Consider the following 22,349-nt stretch of genomic DNA (forward strand, 5'->3'; position numbering starts at 1 on the left):
CTCAGTTTCCCCTGGGTTCCCACTACATCTGTTGGGAGGGACGCACGGGGACCGGCTTGGATGAACACTCAGCTCTTGATTCCGTGTCTTCCTGAAGGACGCCTGGGGCCGTGTCCAGGACGAGTGGCTGCTCCTGCCCTGGGAGGAGGCGCTGGAGGCCTGCGGACGCCCAGGCTGGCAGACACCTCCCCACCCCGACGGGGCCCCGGGACCACACACCTCCGCAGGTATGTGGGAGCCACGGTGCGTAGAGCACCCACCACCGGGCTAGCTCACTTACAGCACCCTGATGATGCAGGGTGGCTGTCCCGACTGCAGACAGGAAGCCGGGGCTCAGAGAGGTGGCGACCCTGCTCAGTGTCACATGGCTGGTGAAGGGGTCGGAGCCCGCCGTGCCCATGACACGCCTGCCAGCACAGGCTGCAGGCCTCTCAGGCGATTGTCCCCCCAGAAGGCCGAGCTCTTCTGTCCCCACCTCCACCCCAGTGACCGCCAGGTGCCAGGCCTGGGAGCTGCTGGCCTTAGCAGCCCCTTGTCCCCGACGGGAACCTATGTCCCTGATGACAGTCTCAGCCACAGCTTCCAGGTCCCTGCTGCACAGGCTGCTGCTCCCGGCAGCCCCAGAGCCACTGGCCCCCCTGGTGTCTGTGGTTTCCGCACAGTCCCCCAAGGCCAGGTGCACAGGAGGGGTCATGTGTACCCACCAGCTGCTCACCCCAAGGCCCACTCCCTTTCCACCCCCTTTCCGGGAGCCGCGCTGACTAGCAAACAAGGTCAAAATCATCCTTGGAAGGCACAGGTCTGCCTGCTGGGAGCCCAGGAGTCGGCTCCTTGGTCCGCACCCCTACCGTGGGGGCTGGAGGTGGGATGGCGACCGTGTGGCCATGAGGGAGCCAGGAGGAAGACGTCGTGTATTGTGTCACCCGCACGAGCTCTGTGGTTAGAAGTGGTTGCCAGACCCAGACCCACTGCACATCGGGACGGTCGCTTCCCCTCTCTGAGCGCCTGGTTCCTCCCCTGGAGGGCGATGGTGATCTTCAGTCCTTCACAGGCCTTCCGGATGGGAAGGGTGTGAGTCAGAGGCAGTGCCACCAGCCCCGACAGCAGGGGCAGGGCCACTGGCGACAATCCTGGGCAGGGTCCTAGAAGGGTCTTTCTAACCCCGGGGTCCTGTTCCTCCCCAGGCCCGCCCGCCGAGGGGCCCTGCGTCGAGGCTGGACGAGGCCCCTTGGAGCTGGTGCCCGGCCTGGAGACGGCAGCTGGGCTCCTGGGAGAGCTGGTGGCTGCTGACCGTGGACGGGTAAGGCAGATGCTCCTGTGTGCCCAGGGTCCAGCTGGGTCTGACCAGCCCCTGTGTGTGCCCTCCATGCGGGAGGTGGGAAGAGGGGGGTCATGCCTCATCCCAGGGAAACTTCTGAGCAGGGTCCAGCCCAGGGCTGTGAGGCAGGAGCCAGTCCCCCGTTCTGCAGAGGAGGGTTCTGGGACCCCAAGAGCTGTGATCCCCAAGGCCACACAGCCCTGGGCTGGACCCAAGCTCTGGTTCTGCAGCCCACACTCCGCCCACCTGTGCCCCGAGGTCAGGAGCCAACCGCCCCGCCCTCCCTTCCCCCCCCCCCCCCCCCCCGTCCCTCCCCGGCCCTGCCTGGCTCGCGCTGGGCTTTGAGGCCCAGCGTTTCCTGCCGCTCTGCCTGGCTGGTTCTGGGGCTCAGCAGAGGGTTGTCCCTGCTTCTTCATTCCTTCACGCCCTGCCCCGAGGCGCTGCGTGCATGCATGTGCACATATATGTGCGGGTGTGCATATGTGCATGTGTGTGTGTGCTGGCACACCCTGAGCCACCCTGTGGGTTGGGAGGGCTTCATGGAGAAACTGGCCCCCGGCTCCATGCAGGCGGAGGATGGAGTTAGACAGGACAGGGATGGGCGGCGCAGGGGCGCGGGTGGGAAGACTGGCCAGGCCGTGGGCGGGGCGGCCATGGTCACATGTGAGCCTGAGGGCCCCTCCCTCCCTGCAGGCCGAGGCCCAGCCCAGCTGGGTCAGCCCTGCGAGCGGGGGCCAGTCCTCCTCTCTGGAAAACGTACTGAATAAAGACTGTGAAAATGCATTTAAAGGCATCGATGGAGCCCTATGTGCCCGCACTTCCAGGCCAGGGTCCCTGCCTCGGGGAGCAGACCACACCCACTGCCCCAGAGCCTTTGGGGTGCCGCCCCTTTCTGCACCCGTGCTGTGCAGTACGGCAGCCGAGGTCCACACGGGGGCTGAGCAGCGACACGGGCCGCTGTGACCGCAGAACCGAACGCTGACTCTCATTTTGTTTCCCATTTGAAAAGCTGCCTAAAGCCTGTGGCCACCGCCCTGGACAGGACGGGGCGATAGAGGAGTGGCACCCTCGCACACAGACTGTAACGGGGTGGGGGTGGGGTGCCGTGGAGGGAGAAAGTGGCTTCAATGGGCAGAGAGTGGGTATACTCGGGGAGGCCCTTCTGAGGAAGCACCTTGTGAGGTGAGATGTGAACGGAGCGTGAGGTGAGCCAGGAGGGCTCTGGGCAAAGGACATTCTGGGCAGAGGGAAGAGCAGGTGCAAAGGCCCTGGGGTGCGTTAGGGAGGCCTATGTGGCTGATGTGGAGGTCCCGGGACATGAGAAGACAGGGACAGAGGGGGATACGTGGCAGAGGGGCTGTTTCCCACCCCCCTCGTCTCTTCCCTCCTAGCCTGCTCCGGCTGAGCCCGCCCTGCACGGACAGACTCTCCTCCTGCTCTGTGGCTGCCCCTCGGGGCAGAGCGCCGACACCTCCCTCCTCCCCGAGGAGCTGGCCTGGATCTCCATGCAGAGGCCAGCAGCCGCCCCGGCCCAGGAGTCCCTCCTCCTGGTGCAGACGTCCGTGCTCCCTCCCTGGGGGCCTGTCGGTGGCCCCGCTGCCCTGCTGCTCCAGGCGGTGTTTCCAGAAGAGCCCCAAATCCAACAGGGGCTGGACGTCGGGCCCCTGCCTGCTCCCCGAGCCATGGACCACCCCCCAACAAGGAGCCACGGTGCCCCCCTCTGCTGGGAGGCCCCACAGATTCCCCACCGCCGCTTTCCTGGGCCAGGGCCAGGCCATCTGAGCGGCCCTGGGGAGGCGGGGGGAGGAGCCCCGGAGTGGAGAGCGGAGGCGCGGGGGGCGAGGAGGACGCGGGGCAGGAAGGAGGAGGACCTCGGGGACGGGTGCTGGCGGCGGGAAAGCCAGGAGGACCCCAGCTTGGAGGACGGTGCTGGCGCCCTAGGAGGCCTGCAGAACACACGCGGGGCTTCCGGACCCCAGGCCGCCGCCTCCTGCCCTCGGCCCAGGCAGATCCTCCCTGTGCCTCTTCCGCAGGGGGAGGCCTCCCTGTCCACGGAGGGTCCCTCGTCCCTGGACAGGAGGCGGCGGGCGGAAGGGCACGTGTGGGGCCTCCTGGGAGGGTTCCCATCGGAGGAGGAGGAGGAGGAAGAGGCCTCCGCAGCCGCCTCCTTCCGGGCTCCCGGTGCCAAAGGGCCGTCTCCACCCGGCGCTCAGCTCCTCCTCCTCGCGGAGGACGGGGCCCCCAGGAGCCCCCAGGGCCACGAGGACAGCGCTGCGTGGACTGCACCTGCCCTGCTGCTGCTGGAGGAACCACCCGGGGATGGGGGGCCTGGGCAGGAGGAGAAGCCGCTGTGTCTGGAAGGGTCCGGCGTGGGCTCCCAGGAGTGGGAGGAGGAGGGCACCCTCTTCCTGGTGGGAGAGGGTGGTTTGCTGCTGTCCCCCACATGGGCCTTCCCGCCCGAGGGAGCCCAACCCACCAGGCCCCCCAGGCCCCCACGTGAAGGACAGGGCGGGCCTGCGCTCACGATAGACGCATTCGCAGAGGAGATGGAGGCCTGCTTCCAGCAGCTGGCGGCCCTGCGGCGGGGGAGCGGGGGGCGGGGGCGCGAGGCGTCCCCACTGGCAGGGGTTTTGGAGACGTGTCCTGCGAGGGAAGCAGGCCCCAAGGAGAGTTGTGAAGACGTTAGGCCGGGAGAGACCGAGGCCCTGGGAACCGGCCAAGTTCTCCCAGGGGTGGGGCCTGATTTGGGGGATCTGTGCCCCGGCCCAGGGGGGCCCTCGGAGCTGGGCCAGAGCCCCCGTCCGCCGCCAAGAGCCCTGGAGAGAGCCAGGAGGCGGCTTCGTCAGCTCGTCTCCGGACTGAAGGAGGAGAGAAGCCGAGTTTTACACGACAACGTCCGGCTTCAGCGAGACCAAGAGAGATGCCATCGAAAGATCCGGGCCCTCCGGACGCAGAGCGAGCGGCAGGCGAGCAAAGTGTCGGGGCTCGAGCGGGAGCGGGGCGACATCTCCCGCCTGCGGAGGGAGCTGGACCAGTACCTGCAGCTCATCGCCGACCTGGAAGACTGCAACGCGAGGAGCTACCGCAAGATCTCCGAGCTGGAGGCGGAGAACGAAAGCCTGCGCCGGGGTCTGGGCCGGCTGCAGACGGCCGTGTCCGCGGACGCCCGGCGCTGCCGCGGCCTCATGCAGGGCGCCGTCCAGGAGAACCGGGAGCTCAAGGCGCTGATCTCGGAGCTCGGGCTGGGCTACAGAGAGCTGGTCAAGGACGTGGTGCTGGGAATAGAGGACATGATCGGGGCCCTTCGCGGGGAGAACGCGCACCTTCTGCGCAGGATCCGGGTCCTGGAGAGGGAGGTCGCCCTGGGGGTGAGCTCAGAGGCGGGGCATCTGGGGGGAGCAGAGCAGCGCCCCCAGGGAGAAAGCCAGGAGGCGGTGGACAAGGTGGGGGCTGTGGACAAGGTGGGGACTGTAGAAAGGGCGGTGCAGGTGAGTCCGCCGTCAGAGCCGCTGACTGCGGGAGTCCACGGGCCGCCCTGGGAGGAGGACCCGGGTCTTCCCGGAGAGAGGATGGGCCCTTCCTTGGGCACAGAGGGTCCCAGGTGCGGAGCCAGGGCGGCCACTCCGTCGCCGGCCGGGAGAAGGGCTGATGTGTCCGGTGCCCTGCGAGGAGACGTCCACGGGACGGGAGTGAAAGAGGCACAGCTGGGGAGAGAGGAGGAAGGACCACGGCATTCTGCAGCCCCAGGGCCGGCGCTCAGGCCCCTGGGCAGCGGCCACCAGGTAGGCTGCCTGCGTAGCTGCCTCATCTCCTCTTGCTAACGTTCTAGACTGCTGCCCACCCCCTCATGCATGCCGCCCTCCCGCAGCTCAGAGAGGAGGCACAGCGCCACCTCCATTGGCCAGGTGACAGAGCCCAGGCCCCGGGGACTCAGTGAGCGGCGTCCCAGGCTAACCTGAGCATCCGCAGGCCACAGAACCGCGTGCACGAGTCTCCCAGCATGCTCTCGTCACATGGACAGGTGCTCCGGCGTGGCCAAAGGGAGCAAAGACACAAAGATATAGACTGAATTTTATATAGAAAAATAGCCCTAGCTGGTTTGGCTCAGTGGGTAGAGCGTCGGCCTGCGGACTGAAGGGTGCCGGGTTTGATTCCGGTCAAGGGCACATGCCTGGTTTGCGGGCTCCATCCCCAGTAGGGGGCGTGCAGGAGGCAGCCATCAATGATTCTCTCTCATCATTGATGTTTCTATCTCTCCTTCCCCCTTCCTCTCTGAAATCAATAAAAATATATTTTTTTTGAAAGAAACATAGAAACATAGATATGTGGGCATGCGTGTATGTATGTGCACACCTGGGTGTCTGCATAAATGCTCTTAAAAATAAAAATGTAGACTCCAGGCCACTGGGGGCAGCAGCATCCCCATCGCTTAACCACAGTTCCCACGACCTCCCTCTCCCTCCTGCCCCCTGAAATCCCCTGCGACACCCAGGAAAGCTGCTGGCGTTGGGCCCACAGTGCGAGGGACTGCTTTGCCCGGCTGCATGGCTCACCTATGAACCAGGAGATCAGGGTTCGATTCCCGGTCAGGGCACATACCGGGGTTGCGGGCTTGACAGCCGATCAATGATTCTCTCTCATCATTGATGTTTCTATCTCTCTCCCTGTCTCCCTTTTTCTCTGAAATCAATAAAAAGATATATTTTTAAAAGAAATCTGTTTAAAATGCAGTATCTTCTGTTGGATGTAAATGCACTCTGAAGCATCCCTATGATGAGCCTCTCACAACTGGGTTTGACTGTGAAACTCCACTCACCACCCTGTGCTTCAGGACAGTGGTGACCGGCAGCTTTAAATCAGACTCCGAAATGCCGTGCTGTTTCCCGTGTTTTTGAAAATACGGGTGAAAGAGATTGTCTTGAAAATAACGTTTTAAGATGTTATTGTCAGACCTCAGTTTCCCAGACCTGCCCCCGACAGCCACCCTGGAGAAGCCCGCTGCACACTCACGCCCACGTGAGCACGTGTGTAAAGCACAGAGCAAAGGGGAAGAGGACACGTGGGTAATGACGACGGTGACGCTGGCTCATGGGATTAGGAGTGATTTCTGCTCCTTTATTTTCTCAAAGTTTTTAAGTGTTAGGAAAACATGAGCAGAAAAACATTGCCCTGCCCGCTGTGGCCCAGTGGTTAGAGCATGGGCCCGAGCACTGAAGGGGCTTGGGTTTGAGTCCCGGTCTTGGGCACATACCTAGGTTGCAGGTGTGATCCCCAGTCCCGGGTGGGGCATGTCCGCGAGGCAGCCAATAGATGTGTCTGTCTCACATCGTTGTGTGTGTGTCTCTCTCTTTTCTCTTCCCTTCCACTCTCTCTAAAAATCAATGGAAACGTTATTCTCGGGTGAGGATCAGCAACAAGAAATGATTTGCGAAGGCAACTTGCTGGGAAGGTAACTAAGCCTGTCACTGAGTCTGTGTCCCGCAGCCCCAGGACGCCGAGGCCGAAGCCGAGACCCCGGAGGACGACCTCAGGCTGCGCGTCCGGCGGCTCCGCCACCAGGTGCTGACCCTGCAGTGCCAGCTCAGGGACCAGGCGTCCGCGGGCCGGCAGCTGCAGGCGGCCCGCGACCAGGCCCTCCGTCGCCGGGACCAGCTCCAGGGCCAGGTAGGCGGGCAGGGCGGCCTCTCTCGCAAACCGGTGGCCCCACCTTCCGGGAAGTTTTGAGAACGGAAAAAGGAACCAGGTCAGACCTCACTGGCCATTTCCAGCAACTGGTTAGTATTTATTAGATTTACAAAGTACAGGGCAGCATAGAGAGAAACTCCATCCAGCTCACCTGCTCATTCTAAAAAGAACACAGATCCTGTGGCTTCGGACCTGTTCAGGGACCTGCCTGTGTGTGGGAAACGTGAAGCTACACAGGTGATAAAACTGTACAGAGCCCGGTACACAGACACAGATACACACAGACACACAGATAGACACACACAGACACAAACACACATAGACACACAGACACACACATATACACAAACACAGATACATAGACAGACATACACACACACACAGAGACACATAGACATACACATATACAGACACAGATACACAGACACATACAGAGACACATACAGACACACAGACATACACACAGACACAAACACACATACACATAGACATACACAGAGACACATAGACATACACATATACACAGACACAGATAGACAGACACACACACAGAGATAGACAGACACACACAGACACACAGAGAGACAGACAGACACACACACAGAAGTACAAGTTAAACTGGAGAAACCTGAATAAAGCTGGTGGAATGTATCAATATAATGGAACTGACATTATTTGGCTGCAAAATGCTCCCTTCAAGGGAAACCAGCAAAATATATGAAATATTGGGGGACTTTGATGACTTCTTACAGCTGCATGTAAAGCTGTAATCATCTCAATTTTTAAAATGTGCTTCCTGGAGACACGTAAGTCTTTGGAGAAATGTCTATGCAGATCCTCTGTGCATTTTGTAGTTGCCTTTGCTGTTGTTGAGCTGTAAGAATTTGTTATGCACCCTAGATACGAGCCCCTTATTAGATACCTGATTTGGAAATGTTTTCTCTTCTCCTGCTGTCTTTTCACTTCCTCTCGTTAACTTTGTGACTGGAAGGGCCCGGTACCCAGTTCACGGCCACAGTCAGGCCGCCTCCTAAACTGAAGCAGAGAGAAGGCTTCCCCCGCGCCTGCCCATCATCGAGTGCCTCTCAGTGTCAGACAGTCCGCTAGGAGCTGGCCTTTCACTCTGAGCATATCCCGAAAGGAGCCAAAACACATATACAGTGGTCACTGGTCTGTAGATAAAGAAGCAGAAACAATATACATTTTCATAAACAAGAATTAGCTAATAAATTATGTTTCAGCCTCATGATGAAATAATATGCAAGATTTTAAAAGAATGTGATCAATTTGTGTTGACATGGAAATAACACCACGATATTAAATCAAATGAAAAAAACAAGATGAGCCCTAGACGGTTTGGCTCAGTGGATAGAGCGTCGGCCTGTGGACTGAAGGGTCCTGGGTTTGATTCCCGTCAAGGGCACATGCCCGGGTTGCAGGCTCTATTCCCATTGTGGGGCGTGCAGGAGGCAGCCGATCAACGTGTTTCTCTCACATCAATGTTTCTCTCCATCTTTCTCTCTCTCTTCCACTCTCTAAAAATCGATGGAAAAATATCCTTGGGTGAGGATTAACAACAACAAAACAAAACAAACAAACAAACAAAAAACAACACAAGATGTAAGGTGTTCTGCATGTGGTTTCAAGCCCCCCCCCGCCCCCCCCCCACATTCTAATTACGGGCGTGTGCTTAGGATCTGAGGTGGGGAGGAGAAGAGGGGCTTTTGCTGGTAGGGACAGGAGAGGGAGTGAAAAGAACTCGACGCCCACCGTGGCACGGCCTGTGAGGTTGTGGGTCAGGCACTCGGGCGGCCTTGCCGGGCGTCCTGCTGCACAGGCACCCGGGACCCCTCAGTTCACCGGCCGCTGGGCTGGGCTGGGCTGGGCTGGGAGGCCCAGGTGGCATCTCTCCGTGCCTGGCCCCTCTGGCCCGGATGGTCGCCCTGGCTTACAGTCCTTGGGTGCCGACCGGGTGCCAGGCCTGGTCCTAAGCACTTCGCAGGAGTCGTTCACGGTGCCCTGGCTGCAGTCACCCCTGCATGGGCCCCAACGTCACCCACACCCCAGATGGGAAGACGGAGGCAGAGAGAGGAGTTCGCACAAGGTCACAGGTCCAGGGAGTGGCCGGGCCGGGAGGAGGACCCCGGGCATCTGGCCGGGAACCGCAGGTTTAAGTGGCGCCAGAGGCTCCGGCACCCGGTGGGGACCTGGGAAGGCCTCCTTCCGGAAGGGGGCGGTGGCGGAGCTGGCACGCGGGGCTCACTCACCCGTGCCCAGGGCGCCCCTGCCTCCCGACCCTGCCGAGGTGACAGGTGACGGGAAAGGCCGCGAGAATTCCTGTGGGAGAGGAGGGGACAGGAGCCGGCCTGGGTGAGCCACCCGTGGGGGACGGAGGGGCTGTGGGACAGCGGCTCAGCCCTGGCAACACGTGTCTTTTCAGGTGGACGAACTTCAGATAAAGCAACATGAGGCAGTCTTGGCTGTGACCCCTTTGAAGGTAAGACATGTGTGCAGTCGGTAGAGAAGTTCTCTCTCAGAAAAGGCCGGTATTTTCCCGTTAGAGACGTGGCCCATCTCTGTCCTGTGGCAGTCCTGGGAGGAAGGACAGACAAAGCTCACTCCCAGTTCCCACGGACTCCGGCGTGCTCCGTTCCCGGGTGTCTCACACGGGGCGCTCGGGCCCACTGCCGGGAGACTGACGTGCCAACAACCCTGACCCCATGGGAGGGCAGTGCCACCCCCTCCCCCGGAGCGGAGGGCACCCGGGGGGCCTGTCACCCCTCCGGACACGCGCAGACTTTTCATGGTGGGAGGGGCACTCACGCGTGTCGCTCATGTAACAAACCCGTCCCGAGGGCCGCACGGTGCCCGGTGATGACACAGCTTTGGCCTTGAGGCGCTGCCAGGCTGTGTGGAAGGCAGGTCCACAATGTAAATTACCTGCAGGGATAGCCGGAAGCCGGAAGCCAGGGCACAGAGGGATGCCCAGCCCTGAGCATCAGGGAGGCCTGAGGGGAGGCGACACCCGGGGAGGTGACACCCGGGGAGGCGACACCGGGGAGGCGACACCAGGCTGGCCTCTGGAGAGGTGGTTAGGCTCTTCTCGGCTTGGGACGTGTGGGAGCCACAGAGGAGTGAGCAGGAAGTTCTGGGGTTGGGCTGGGGGTGACCAGTGTGGCGGGAACAGGAGGGAGAAGGAGGCCGGGTCACGATGGGGCTGGAAGGGTGCAGGCAGGTCTAAGAGTCAGTGGTGGCGGGGGGCAGGAATGGCTGGGCTCCGGGACCTGCGTGGCTGGCCCTGTGTGGGTGCCTGGCCTGGACTGTCTCCTTTGGTCCTGGTGCCCTTAGCGATGCCCACTGTACAGAGGAGCAAGGCGAGGTGCAGAGAGAAGCTTGGCCACATCGCTGGTCAGTGGCAGAGCCTGAGCCCACACCTTCACCCATCTGGAGGGCCATCAGAAGGCAGTGGGAGCCCCTGGGGGGCAGCGTTGGGGGGAGGGGGCAGCTTGCTGTCAACTCAGTAACTGTCAGCACGACTCTGGCTTCCGGGTGGAGGGAGGGGCGAAGGGAGGGCTGCGCTGGATGGGGCTGGGGATGCAGAGCAGGGAGCCGACGCCGCAGCCCCTGGGAGCCCTGCGTCCGAGGACCCACCTGCTGCGTCCTCGTCCCACAGGCCAAGCTGGCCTCCCTGGTCCAGAAGTGCCGGGACAGGAACCACCTGCTCACGCGCCTGCTGCGGGAGCTGTGCCGCCACGGGCCGGCCGATCGCCTGCTCTGCCAGACGGTGCGCAGCATGGTGGACGACGTGGCGCTGGCCGAGTACACAGCCACCTTCCTGGCTCCCGGGGCCCCAGAGGTCAGTTCCCAGAGGCAGCCCTGTCCCTCTTCCTGTGGGGCCTGTGGGCAAGTGACCCGGTCCACCCGCCTGGCCTGCACTGTCCCCCCCTTTCTCCCTCTGCCCACTGACGCCGCGGGGAACGCGCCCTGAACGCCTCCTCTGTGCCGGCACCTGTGCTCGGGGCTGGCATGGGAAGGGCGTCCGGCCGTCCTTACTCGTAAAGTGCTCACCACACGATGCAGGAGACAGACGCACAAACAGCGGCTTGAGTTCAGTGTCACGCTAGCCCTGTGCCATTGCTTCACCAGAAGGCTCTCTCCCATGTGCCTCAGGACCTTAGCATGTGCTGCTTCCTCTGGCAAGATTCTTGTTTGCCCTCCAGCCTCCTATCCACCCTTCAGGGCACAGTTCGAGTGCAACCTTGCCCAGGGAGCTCGCTCTGAATCCCCCAGAGCACAGAGCTAGCTACACTCCCTCTGACCTCCGAGGCACGTGGCTATGCCTGAGGGGTAACATGGGAGGAATTCCCCCCTGATGTGGCGGGAGTTTGGCTGGCACCTCTCTGTTGGGGCCAGAGCCGCTCCACAGCCACCTCTGTCTCCGTGGTGCCTGGCACAGAGAAGCTGCGCGGGGAGTTTTCAGGTGAATGAATGAAATCATGAGTTAAAGGAAGGAGGATCTCCTCTCCTAACGGTCAGTGAAAGAGGAAACAGGCTCAGAGAGGTTGGGAGTCTCACTCAAGGTCACACAGCCCCCAGGTGGTGCAGCAGGTGATGAAAGCCAGTTCTGCCCCAGGTCTGGTAACAGTGCTCCTGGGTCTGCCTGGCCCTGAACAGCAGTGCCTGGTGTCCGTGTGTGCGCAGCACCCACGGGTGCTCAGCCAAGCCTGCCCACACCCACTTGCATGTGCGCGCGCACACACACACACACACACACACTCACACACAGGTGTGCAACCCCATTCAGAGGACCAGCCAGCAATGGCATGCGGGTGCATTGCAGCTCCTGCTGCGGGCACAGCAGCCCTGGTTTCCTGGCTCCTGCTCTCGGCAGCTGAGCACCAGGCCTGCATCTCCCCCTCCGCCTCCCCAGCCCAGCCTCTGCAAAGCCCACCTTCTCCATCCGTCCTTCCCCACGGCCTGCGGAGAGCTGACCCTGGTCCAAGCCTAGCCGGCGGAGCAGATGGAGACCTGGAGGCCGCGGGCTGCTCGGGGCCACACGGCGGCTTGGTTCAGAGCAGCCTTTGAATCCACAGCCTCAGACCCCAGCCCAGGGCTGGTCTCTTCCCACCTCTCAGGGCCAGAGGGTTTTGAGGGACTTGGCCAGCGTGCTGTTGGAAGGGCTGGCGCAGTTGACTGAGGCAAACTGAAGCCAAGTTTCAGGGCCTGAGACCCAGGAGGAGTCAGTCACCTGGGAGGGAGGAGTCAGGGCAGGAGAGCCCCGCCCTCCAGGGCTGCTCCAGTCCTGCAGGCTCTGAACATAGAACTGAAACGGCTGCTGGGATTGCACAGGCTGACCTACAGGGACCAAATTCACAGAGACTGAGGTATAAACCCGCAAGCGAATTTCTTCATTTCCTCTGAGAAACAGGACGATGCACAGGCTGGAGTGACCAGTGGGTGGATGGGAAAATGTCAGCATGGCCTGCCCTCTAGTGGAATCATCGGTCAGGCTCATTCATTCATTCATTCATTCATTCATTCATTCATTCATTTGTCGGAGATGAGCATTTACGATCAGAGGTTGCTTGGGGGCCTAGGATGGGGACAGGGAGCCAGGTGCCCTCAGCCTGATGTATTATTTCCTGGAAGGAGGTGCCCCTGTTCCTGGACACGTCTCCCCGCGGCCGGGGGTCTCCCCTGGGCCTTTTGAAGGGCCATGGCCAGTTACAAGCTTCCACTCCCTCCTAAGGCGACCGAATCTGCAGACCCGTCTTGCTTTATTTTACAATTCAGCTCTCCAAGAATACCCCCACTTTCATGGCCTGGGACGCCTCACTGTTCCCCCCACAAACCACAAAACCCGGCTCTGCCACTTCATCCCACAAACGTTGACTGGGCACACTGGAGCTTGCCTTCCTCGGGCAGGGGCGGGGCTGGGCCAGCAGCATGTCTTCTGGCCACAGCCCCCGGGAGGCGGTGAGCAGCCAGGAAGCTGCGGTGCGGACTCCTCCCGCCCGCTCTGCCTCTTCCCTCCTCCTCCTGGGAACGTCCCGCTCTCCTCTGGGTGTCAGTCAGCAAGACCCAGACACGGGCCTGCAGAAGTGGAGGCTCATCTTAAAATTCCGCAGCGAGACCCAGAGCCCTACACACCCCTCAAACCAGCAGCCCAGGCTGGGCCTCCAGGGGTCCAGGCAAATCTTTTCCCTTTAGCGCCTGCCTTTCAGGAAGTTTAGAATATTCCCCCACAATGTATGTGGCGGGGCGAGGCCTTAAAGGGGGGACCTGATCTGCCTGGACTGCCTCTCTTGTGGGGCAGTTAGCAGACCTCCGTTCTCATTTGGTTCCGACTAAACCCTGCGAGGAAGTGTTAGTGCCTCCACCTGCAGGCGGAGAGGGCGGCGGGGGGGGGGGCGGGGGCACCTGACCTGGCCAGTGAGCGGCAGGGCAGATGCCCCTGCGCAGGCCTGGCCCGGCCTCCCCCGCGCTGGTCTGTGGGCAGGAAGCGGGGGGACTCTGCCTGCCGGCCCTGCCCTGTCTGGTCGTAGTCACCGTATAGCTCCCTTGGGTCATGCAGGATAACTGCGGGGTGTCTCTTCTTCCAGACCAGCCGCCACCCGGCCCTGGAGCAGGAGACGTTGGCGGCTGTGACAGGTCAGTGCGGCTCAGGTAGGACCAGCCCTGGGCTCTGATCTGCCGGAGGTAGCGGGCAGGAAAACACCCATGTCCAGTGCAGACCAGGAGGAACCTAGCTGCTCCCCCCCCTTCCCTACGCACTCTGCCTTCCAGCGTCACGACTTAGGAGGACAGATTAGAAAAATGCTGCCGCGGCAACATGGCCCCGCGCCTCCGCCCGCAGTTTCCCTTGTTCACCTGAAAATGAAACGCCTTTCAAAGCGAGAGGCAACGGGCGTGTGTGTGTGTGTGTGTGTGTGTGTGTGTGATGGACAGGATAGGAGAGCAACCGAAACGCTAACAATGGGTGCTTACAAGGTGGTCACGTGGGTGCTTTTTTGTTCCGCTGTTTTTACTGTTAACAAGGAAAGTAAGCTGCTGCCTGGCCAGACAGCAGGTCTTGGCGTCAGTGCGGTGTGCTCCCAGCTGAGGCGTGGGGCGCTGAGGGTTTCCTTGGGGTTATGTTCCTACGAGGTGCTCCTTAAACACGCGGAGGAAGTGTGGGTGGTGTTGCCTTCAGGTAACCGAGCTCCGCTTGAGACCTGCTCAGGGCGCGTTCTTATTACGAGGTTCTGTTCTTACCAGCTGGGGGATCTTGGATGAGTTCATTGACCTCTCTGAGCCCCAGACGCTGATCTTCAAAAGGCGGGTAATGTGACCTTTCTCGGGAGTGTCTAGTGCAGGGGTGGGCAAACTTTTTGACTTGAGGGCCACAATGGGTTCTTAAACTGGACCGGAGGGCCGGAACAAAAGCATGGATGGAGTGTTTGTGTGAACTAATACATGTTAACACTGCTGCTGGTGAAGGAGCGGAGGGGAGAGCAAGAGAACCCTCCGCTCTTTCGGCTCCACGGGCCGGATAGAACAGCCGAACGGGCCGGATCCAGCCCGCGGGCCGTAGTTTGCCCACGGCTGGTCTAGTGCCTGACCCAAGAGGAGGGATTTGTCCTCAGGTTTTAGCAGATCTGTTTTCACAGTTGGAGGGGCATGGATTTTGGTGCTCCTGCTTTTGCCACTCATTTGTGTAAGTCTCCTTCCTTGTCTGGGCTCAGCTTCCTCAACCTTAAAAGAAGGAAGTGGGGCGGCCGATTTGGCTCAGTGGTTGAGTGTTGACTTAGGATCCAACAGGTCACCAGTTCGATTCCCGGTCAGGGCGCATACCCGGGTTGTGGGCTCGATCCCCAGTAGGGGGTATAGAGGGTGTGCAGGAGGCAGCCAATCAATGGTTCTTTCTCATCGATGTTTCTATTCTCTATCCTCCCTTCTCGTTCTCTAAAATCAATAAAATACATATTTTAAATAAACAAAGGAAGGAAGGAAGAAAGGAAGGAGAAAGAAAGGAGGAAGGAAGGAGGAAGGAAGGAAGGAAGAAGGAGGAAGGAAGAAGGAGGAAGGAGGAAGAAGGAGGAAGGAAGGAAGAAGGAGGAAGGAAGGGGGAAGGAAGGAGGAAGGAAGGGGGAAGGAAGGAGGAAGGAAGGGGGAAGGAAGGAGGAAGGAAGGGGGAAGGAAGGGGGAAGGAAGGGGGAAGGAAGGAGGAAGGAAGGAGGAAGGAAGGAGGAAGGAAGGAGGAAGGAAGGAGGGAAGGAGGAAGGGGAGGAGGAAGGGAAGGAAGGAGGAAGGAGGAAGGAAGGAGGAAGGAAGGAGGAATGAAGGAGGACGGAAGGAAGGAGGAAGGAAGGAAGAAGGAGGAAGGAAGGAGGAGGAAGGAAGGAGGAAGGAAGGAGGAAGGAAGGAGAAAGGAAGGAGGAAGGCGGAAGGAACGGAAGGGAAGGCGGAGGGAAGGAAGGAGGAAGGAAGAAGAAGGAGGAAGGAAGGGGGGAAGGAAGGAGAAGGAAGGAGGAAGGAGGAAGGAAGGAAGGAGGAAGGAGGAAGGAAGGAGGAAGGAAGAAGAAGGAAGGAGGAAGGAAGGAGGAAGGAAGGAGGAAAGGAAGGAGGAAGGAAGGAAGGAAGGAAGGAAGGAGGAAGGAGGAAGGAAGGAAGGGAAGGAAGGAGGAAGGAAGAAGGAAGGAAGGAAGGAGGAAGGAGGAGGAAGGAAGGAGGAAGGAAGGAGAAGGAAGGAGGAAGGAAGGAAGGAAGGAAGGAGGAAGGAGGAAGGAGGAAGGAGGAAGGAGGAAGGAGGAAGGAAGGAAGGAGGAAGGAAGGAAGGAAGGAAGAAGAAGAAGGAAGGAGGAAGGAAGGAAGGAAGAAGAAGGAGGAGGAAGGAGGAAGGAAGGAGGAAGGAAGGAGGAAGGAAGGAGGAAGGAAGAAGGAAGGAAGAAGGAAGGAAGAAGGAAGGAAGAAGAGAAGAAGAAGGAAGGAAGGGAGGGGGAAGGGAGGGGGAAGGGAGGGGGAAGGGAGGGGGAAGGGAGGGGGAAGGGAGGAGGAAGGGAGGAGGAAGGGAGGAGGAAGGGAGGAGGAAGGAAGGAAGGAGGAAGGAAGGAAGGAGGAAGGAAGGAAGGAGGAAGGAAGGAGGAAGGAAGAAGGAGGAAGGAAGGAAGGAGGAAGGAAGGAGGAAGGAAGGGAGGAGGAAGGAAGGAGGAAGGAAGAAGGAGGAAGGGAGGAGGAAGGAAGAAGGAAGGAGGGTACTAGATTGACTGAGTCACTTACTCTTTCCGTGTTGCTGGGAGGCTGCTGTGCGCTCCCAGGCAGGTGTCGTTTATAAAGATGAGCCGGTCCCAGTGCAGAAGGGCCCGCGGCCAGGCAGGGAAGGCGAGGCAGGGGAAGGCAGTGTTTAGGCTGCCCACGACCACGACAGAACCATCAGAGGCATATGGAGGAGGCGCTTGGAGGAACCCAGACCCCTGAGAGGTCTGAGTCATGGGCGTGGGGCTCAGGGACTTGCTGACTTTGTGGACTTCTGGCTGAGGCTTGACCGAGACCGTTCTCTTCCAGCTCAAAACTCTCTCCTGAACCCTGAAGTGGACAGCGCCCTCCCAAGACCGTGGCGTCCTGAGCCCTGGCCCGTGACTGAGGCGGAGTGGCCAGCACTGACAGCGCGACTGGATCCTCTGGAGGTGAGAGGGTGTTCTTAAATACACTTTCCACGGGAGGTGTAGCACACACACAGAGGAGGGCACAAAGCGTCCGAGTGCAGCTCCGTGAACATCTTAGTGCGCCACACCCCCGTGAAGGCACCCCGAGGTCAAGAAGGAGAAAATGGCCAACACCACGAAGACTGGTTTCCTGTCATCACCTCTTTCTATTGTCTGTGTTTTTATTGGTTTGAGAGAGAGAGGAAGGAAGAGGGAGAGAGAGATAGAAGCATCAATGAGAGAGAATCATCGAGCGGCTGCTTCCTACATGCCCCCTACTGGGGATCCAGCCCACAACCCTGGGGCACGGGCTCTGACTGGGAATAGAACCGCGACCTCTTGGTGCACGGGACAATGCTCAACCACTGCGCTACACTTGCCGGGCTCATTTGCGTTTCTTACTAAATCATGTGTTTTGTGTCTGGTTATTTTTCAGTGAGTGCTGGACATTGTGTGTGAAAACTTGTGCAAAAATCGTAATCTGAGGTTGAGCTTGAGATTGTCTTTATCCAGAGAGGATTCCTGTAGCTTCTGACAGGCAGCTGGGCCCGTGCAGACCATGCCTCACATCGGCTGCTTCAGTACTTGGGGGGTCTGCGTCCTTTCTTGCCCCCGCTTATTCCTAGGGCATAGCCTTTCAGGATCCTAGGCAAAGCCTGTCGTGTTTATCAGCGTCCTTCCCCCATGGCCCCTGGAGCTCTGCTTGGCTTCCCACCGCTCAGCTGCCACCCTCACGAGCAGACCCGCCTTCACCTGCCGCATAGGGGTCAGGCGGCCTCCAGGCCTGTGCCAGCTGTTCCTGGCTTCTCTCCTGCTTCCGGCGATCGTCCCACAAATCCGCACAGTCCCTGCCCGGAGCTCTCAGATGGTGCAAACAGTTCTTTTGTTATATTTCGTTCCGCTCTCCCCATTGTACTTCCTGGAGGTTTGGTCCAGAATGCCCTACTCGGTCAGAGCCAGAGCAGCTCTCTGTGTTCAGAGAAAACTGACTTGACTAATTCTGAGCTGTGGAGTCTGACTGGCCTGAGTTCAAATCCCAGCTGTGATTCAGGGGGTGCTGGGCGGGTTCCCTCATGCGCCTAACTCCCCTCACCTGGGGACCGGGGCTAATGCTGCTGCTGACAGGAGGGTGGAGTCAGGTAAGCAGGGCTGAAGATGGGTCTGGAACATGACAGAGGTACTGCCCAGCACAAGGGATGTGTCTAGTGATGACAGCTATTGTCACTGACCTGGAACCCTTTTCCCTGACCAGTGGCTTTCCTTGTAAATCACGTGTCTACAGGCTGATCACCCAGGCATACGACCTTCTTCCCAGCTTGGCTCGTTTTCTAGGAAAATTACCTCTGACATTTGACCTTTGACCTGTACTATCTCGGGCAGGTAGAAGGCAAAGAAAGGAACAGCACCTGCAAAGTTGGAGGGGCGAGGAGGGGTGAATTACGGGGGGAGGAGGGGGGCGCTGCCAGCATCAAACGTGGCTGCCGCGTGCAGCGCGAGGTGTAGACGGGAGGCTCAGAGGCCACAGGGATGCTGCTGCTAAGAACAGAATGAGAAAGGGCCTCCCCCCATCATTTCCTGAGTGCTCCCCGGTGCCGGGCCTGTGTGTGCAATGCGTGAGCTCACACAGGACTCACCTGGGCCACCACGTGGCTCTCATCACTAGCTCGACGTGACCTGGGAGAAGGGGGAGCACAGAGAGGTGGGTCACCGACCCAGGTCACACGGAGAGTACGGGGCAGAGCTGGGGTTCCCCCCGGGGCACCTGGCTCTGGAGTGGCGCTCTGGTCATCAGGTGGCCCGACGGTGCTGGGCCGTCACTGGTGGGGGACGGGAGATAGGAGAGGTCCGGCCTGCGCCCCTGGATGCTCCAATCCGGAGTTCCCTGAGGGGGACTCTAAACGTCTCCTCCAGGGGATCCTGCCGGCAACCCCCTGGCAAGCCTGTGAGGGAGCAGTCAGAGCGGAAATGAAAGAAGCGGGTGAACCCAGGAGCGTGTTAACCCTCCTGGCGCCAAGCTTCTCACTGGACATCACGGATGGAAACTCTTCCTTGATTGGACTTGGTTTCAAGTCCACAGGACACTCCGGCTTCTTCGTAGTTCGATGGCAGGTGTCCACGTGGGCCTTTTGCCTCCATCCCATGTTCACAGAGAAACTGGCCCACAGGCAGCGTCAGAAAGGCCTCATCGGGTGAACAGTTAGAGGGGGAGGGGCCTTCCTGTTGGGCTATTTCTCTGGAAGACCATGCAGGAGCCTCGTTCTCACGGCCACACCGCACGCCCCGCAGCCCTGGCTCTGTCCGCTGTGATGGGCGTGGAGGACGGCTCTGGGCGGGACAGCCCGATTGCAGGCTGGATTCCTGGGCAAGAGCTTCCTGCGGTGAAACCCAGTTTGTTAAGTAACGACACCAGGGGAGTGGTGGCCTCTAAGCAAAACGAGGTCATATTTGAAGGGCAGTGACTACATTTGTCACATGTCACCATCGTTGTATGGTTGAGCTTAGAGAGAAAGAAAGGAAGGCGGGGGAGCCTGAAAACATACAAAAATATCCTGGAAGGGTTGGCAAGCTTTTGATGATTGAGTGAATGTTGCTCTCCCACCGAAGACCCTTCATCCATCCCCGTGGGCAACAGCAGACTGTAGCGGCGAATAGCGCGGGCTGGGGGGCCATGCAGTCTGGGTTCAAAACCTCGCTCTGCCTCCTTGGTAGCTGTGTGGCCTTGGGCAAGTCACTTCACCTCTCTGGGCCTCTGTTTCTTCATCTGGGTAACTGGATAATATCACTTACCTCTTCTGGTTAAAGAGCAAACGACACATATACATGAATTGCTTAGGACGGTGTCTGGCACGTCGTAAGAGCTCAGCAAATGTTCACTGTCATGGGTTGAACCATATGAAATTGCTGATGTTATACCACCCTCTTCCTATAAACTCAGGGTTTCAGATGGTTTAAATTAGTATTATTATTGCAAGACTAGAGGCCCCATGCACTGATTCGTGCACTGGTGGGGGGGCGTGACCCGTGGGGATCAGCCCACTGTGGGATCGCTGCTCATCCCGGTCAGCCTAGCGGCTGCGGGCCTGCCCTCTGAGCGGCTGCTCCCCCTGTGGGAGCGCACTGACCACCAGCTCCTGTGTTGAGCATCTGCCCCCTGGTGGTCAGTGCACGTCATAGTGACTGGTTGTGCTGTTCGGTCGCTGGGCTTTTATAATATAGGTAAAGTTCAGACTCCTTAAGTGGTGGCTGACATTCTATGTGCACATTGTTCTGTGGAGAATGGCTTCAGTTTTTAGCAGGTAACAGAGTCCCGCCCCCAAACCCGCTCAGACACCACTCCTCCAGCAGGCCTCCCCTCCCGAGTGTGCAATCAGGTTCCCTCCTGGGCGCGCCACGGCACCTGTGGCCTCCCTCCCAGCCCCGTGGCAGGGACTGGGCCAGGTGAGGCGCACAGGGGGTGCTCCTTGGTCACCAGTCCCTCCTCCCTGCTCTGCCTTTCTCAGGCAGCTTCCCCTGACACGGGAGGGTGCTGAGCAGGAAACCCTGCTCACTGCTCACTGCCTCCTGGGACCACGGGGCGGCGGGGGGAGGGTTGCTCCCTTCTGCCTATATCACTGGTGGCCACACCTCTCAGAGGCCTGAGCGGGGGGCATACGTAGGACTCATTACTGAGCGCAGCGGGCCAGCCCGTCATTAGCAGGGAAGGTGCTGGGTGAGTGGGAGATGCTGAGTGTGAAGGGCTCACATGCGTGTAATAGCTGCGGGTGGAGATTAGAGAGTCCGGGGCTTTGAAGTCAGGGGGCTGGGACTTGCACATGGAGCCAGCCACCTCCGAGCTCCCAGAGTTTAGGTGAGCAATGGGGAGGCTCTGAAACAGGTAACCGTTTCCTCATCTGTAACTGAGGCCCGATGCTGGCCTGCTGGGAGGACTGAATGAGAGCATGTGAAATGGCACATTGGCGAGAACCCCAGACAGGGCTGGGCTGGGCTGGGCAGGGCTGGGCAGGGCTGGGCAGGGCATGGGAGGGCAGGGCAGGGCAGGGCAGGGCAGGGAAGGGCAGGAGGCTGGCGTCTGGGAGGCAGTGGCTCCCTCCTGATGGGAAGGTCACTACCTCTTGTCACTGGGAACAGGGAAGGTTGCGGAGGATCCGCTCCATGGGGCTGCCCACCAGGTGTCTGGGCAGCACCCCCTGGATGACATGGGGTGCGAGCCCCCCACCTTCTCTGGCTCCCCTGTGCCCCGCGGGGGTGGTGTAGGCCTCAGTGAACTTACCAGAAGGACGTGAGCTCAGGCGTGAGGAGTGTTTGGGGTCAGGCACGGAAAGTGCCTGGTACATGGTAGCTGTCCTCGCCACCTTCCCTTGGGAAAGGGGGGATCGAGGGCCACAGGGAGCAGACCTTTCATGATGCTTCCGCCTCCAGCCTCCCCAGCCTCCGGGGCCGACGCCTGATCCTGGACCTCGCCCGGCCGTGACCAATGAGGCACCGGGACTCCCAGCGCAGCGTCTGCAGGAGAGAGGCGGGGTGTCCTGCGCTGCCCCCCAGGCCGCCGCCCCCCCGCCCTCTGAGCTGCGGAGCCCCGCCCGGATCCTGGCCTTCCACCGGGAGCTCGGCCGGAGTGTCCGCGGCTGCCCCCGGGTCACCGAGTCTCCGCTGGAGCTGGAGCCCTCGCCGCCACTCCGGCCGCCCCGCGGGCTGTGAGTGTGGGATGCGGAGCCCTCCCAGGCACCGTGAGAGATCGCAGCCTCGGAGCCTGGCTCGGCGGCCAGTGGTCCTGCCTGGGCAGCCTGTGGTGGTTGTCAGAGCTCAAGGGGACCCCCTGACGGGCCTTGCAAATTCGGAGCAGCTTGGCTTTGGCCAACGCGGGGCAGCAAAAGGGGTGCTGACTGGACCCAAACCCACCCAGTGACTGGCCCGGGGCCTCAGTCTGGGCCTGACTCTGTCCCCCCCGGAGGCAGACTTGGCAATGTCCGGAGACGTTTGTGTTGTCACAACCAGGAAGCTGCTCCTGGCATCTAATGGGAAGAAGCCAAAGATGCTGCTGAGTATCCCACAATGCACGGCGGCCCCCGGACAGAGCAGCCTCTCCCGCGTGTCGGCAGAGCTGGGCCAGGAGGCCCCGGGCTGGTCTCACGGCGCCTAACACCGTCCGCCCTGAGGACTTTTTGTTACTTTCCTGCCCCTGGGACCTCTCCCCCAGATTGCAAGAGATTTTTGTCTACCAGATGAAAGGCTTGATTGAAGTAATTCTATATTTTACATTTTAAAACAATAAAAACCCATCAGTACTTTCTAATCAGCCATTCCTTCAGCGTTGGCGGACACCCAGCATTTGCCGGGCAGCGTGGTGCGAGGAGGAGCGAGGTGAGTCCACGTTGGTCCCGGTCCCAGGAAGAGGCACATGCAGACACATCACAGGCAGTCAGTCGGACGTGAATGCAACACGATGTGTGCCAAAGGGCAGGGCCGGTTCTGCCTGGCTCCAGGAAGGCATGGCTGGCTGGGCAAGGCCCCGAGGCCCAGTGAGGTGTTCAACACCTGGGCGAGGGGGGAAGGGTGTCACAGCAGAGGGAACAGCATGTGCAAAGGCTCTGGGGCATGCCATGCAGCCCTGGGTGTGCCGCTGGTGAAGGAGTGTGCACAGCAGCTCCCTGCTGAGCCAGCTG

The 22,349-nt window shown here is 60.1% G+C and overlaps 1 protein-coding gene across 1 annotated transcript in view; it reads left to right on the forward strand.

Moving 5' to 3' along the window:
* Positions 1-21,956, forward strand: part of CUNH4orf50 (chromosome unknown C4orf50 homolog) — a 40,457-nt gene extending 18,501 nt beyond the window's left edge. The window contains exons 4-12 of the mRNA XM_036328562.1: positions 98-227; positions 1,185-1,300; positions 2,710-5,100; positions 6,803-6,982; positions 9,444-9,500; positions 10,677-10,859; positions 13,606-13,654; positions 16,547-16,668; positions 21,106-21,956. Coding sequence (XP_036184455.1) covers positions 98-227; positions 1,185-1,300; positions 2,710-5,100; positions 6,803-6,982; positions 9,444-9,500; positions 10,677-10,859; positions 13,606-13,654; positions 16,547-16,668; positions 21,106-21,384 — 3,507 coding nt within the window. The 3' untranslated portion in view covers positions 21,385-21,956. The remainder of the gene's footprint in view (positions 1-97; positions 228-1,184; positions 1,301-2,709; positions 5,101-6,802; positions 6,983-9,443; positions 9,501-10,676; positions 10,860-13,605; positions 13,655-16,546; positions 16,669-21,105) is intronic.
* Positions 21,957-22,349: the final 393 nt, after the last annotated feature.

The sequence above is a fragment of the Myotis myotis genome, unplaced genomic scaffold (genome assembly GCF_014108235.1).
Source record: "Myotis myotis isolate mMyoMyo1 unplaced genomic scaffold, mMyoMyo1.p scaffold_m19_p_1, whole genome shotgun sequence".
Lineage (NCBI taxonomy): Eukaryota > Metazoa > Chordata > Mammalia > Chiroptera > Vespertilionidae > Myotis > Myotis myotis.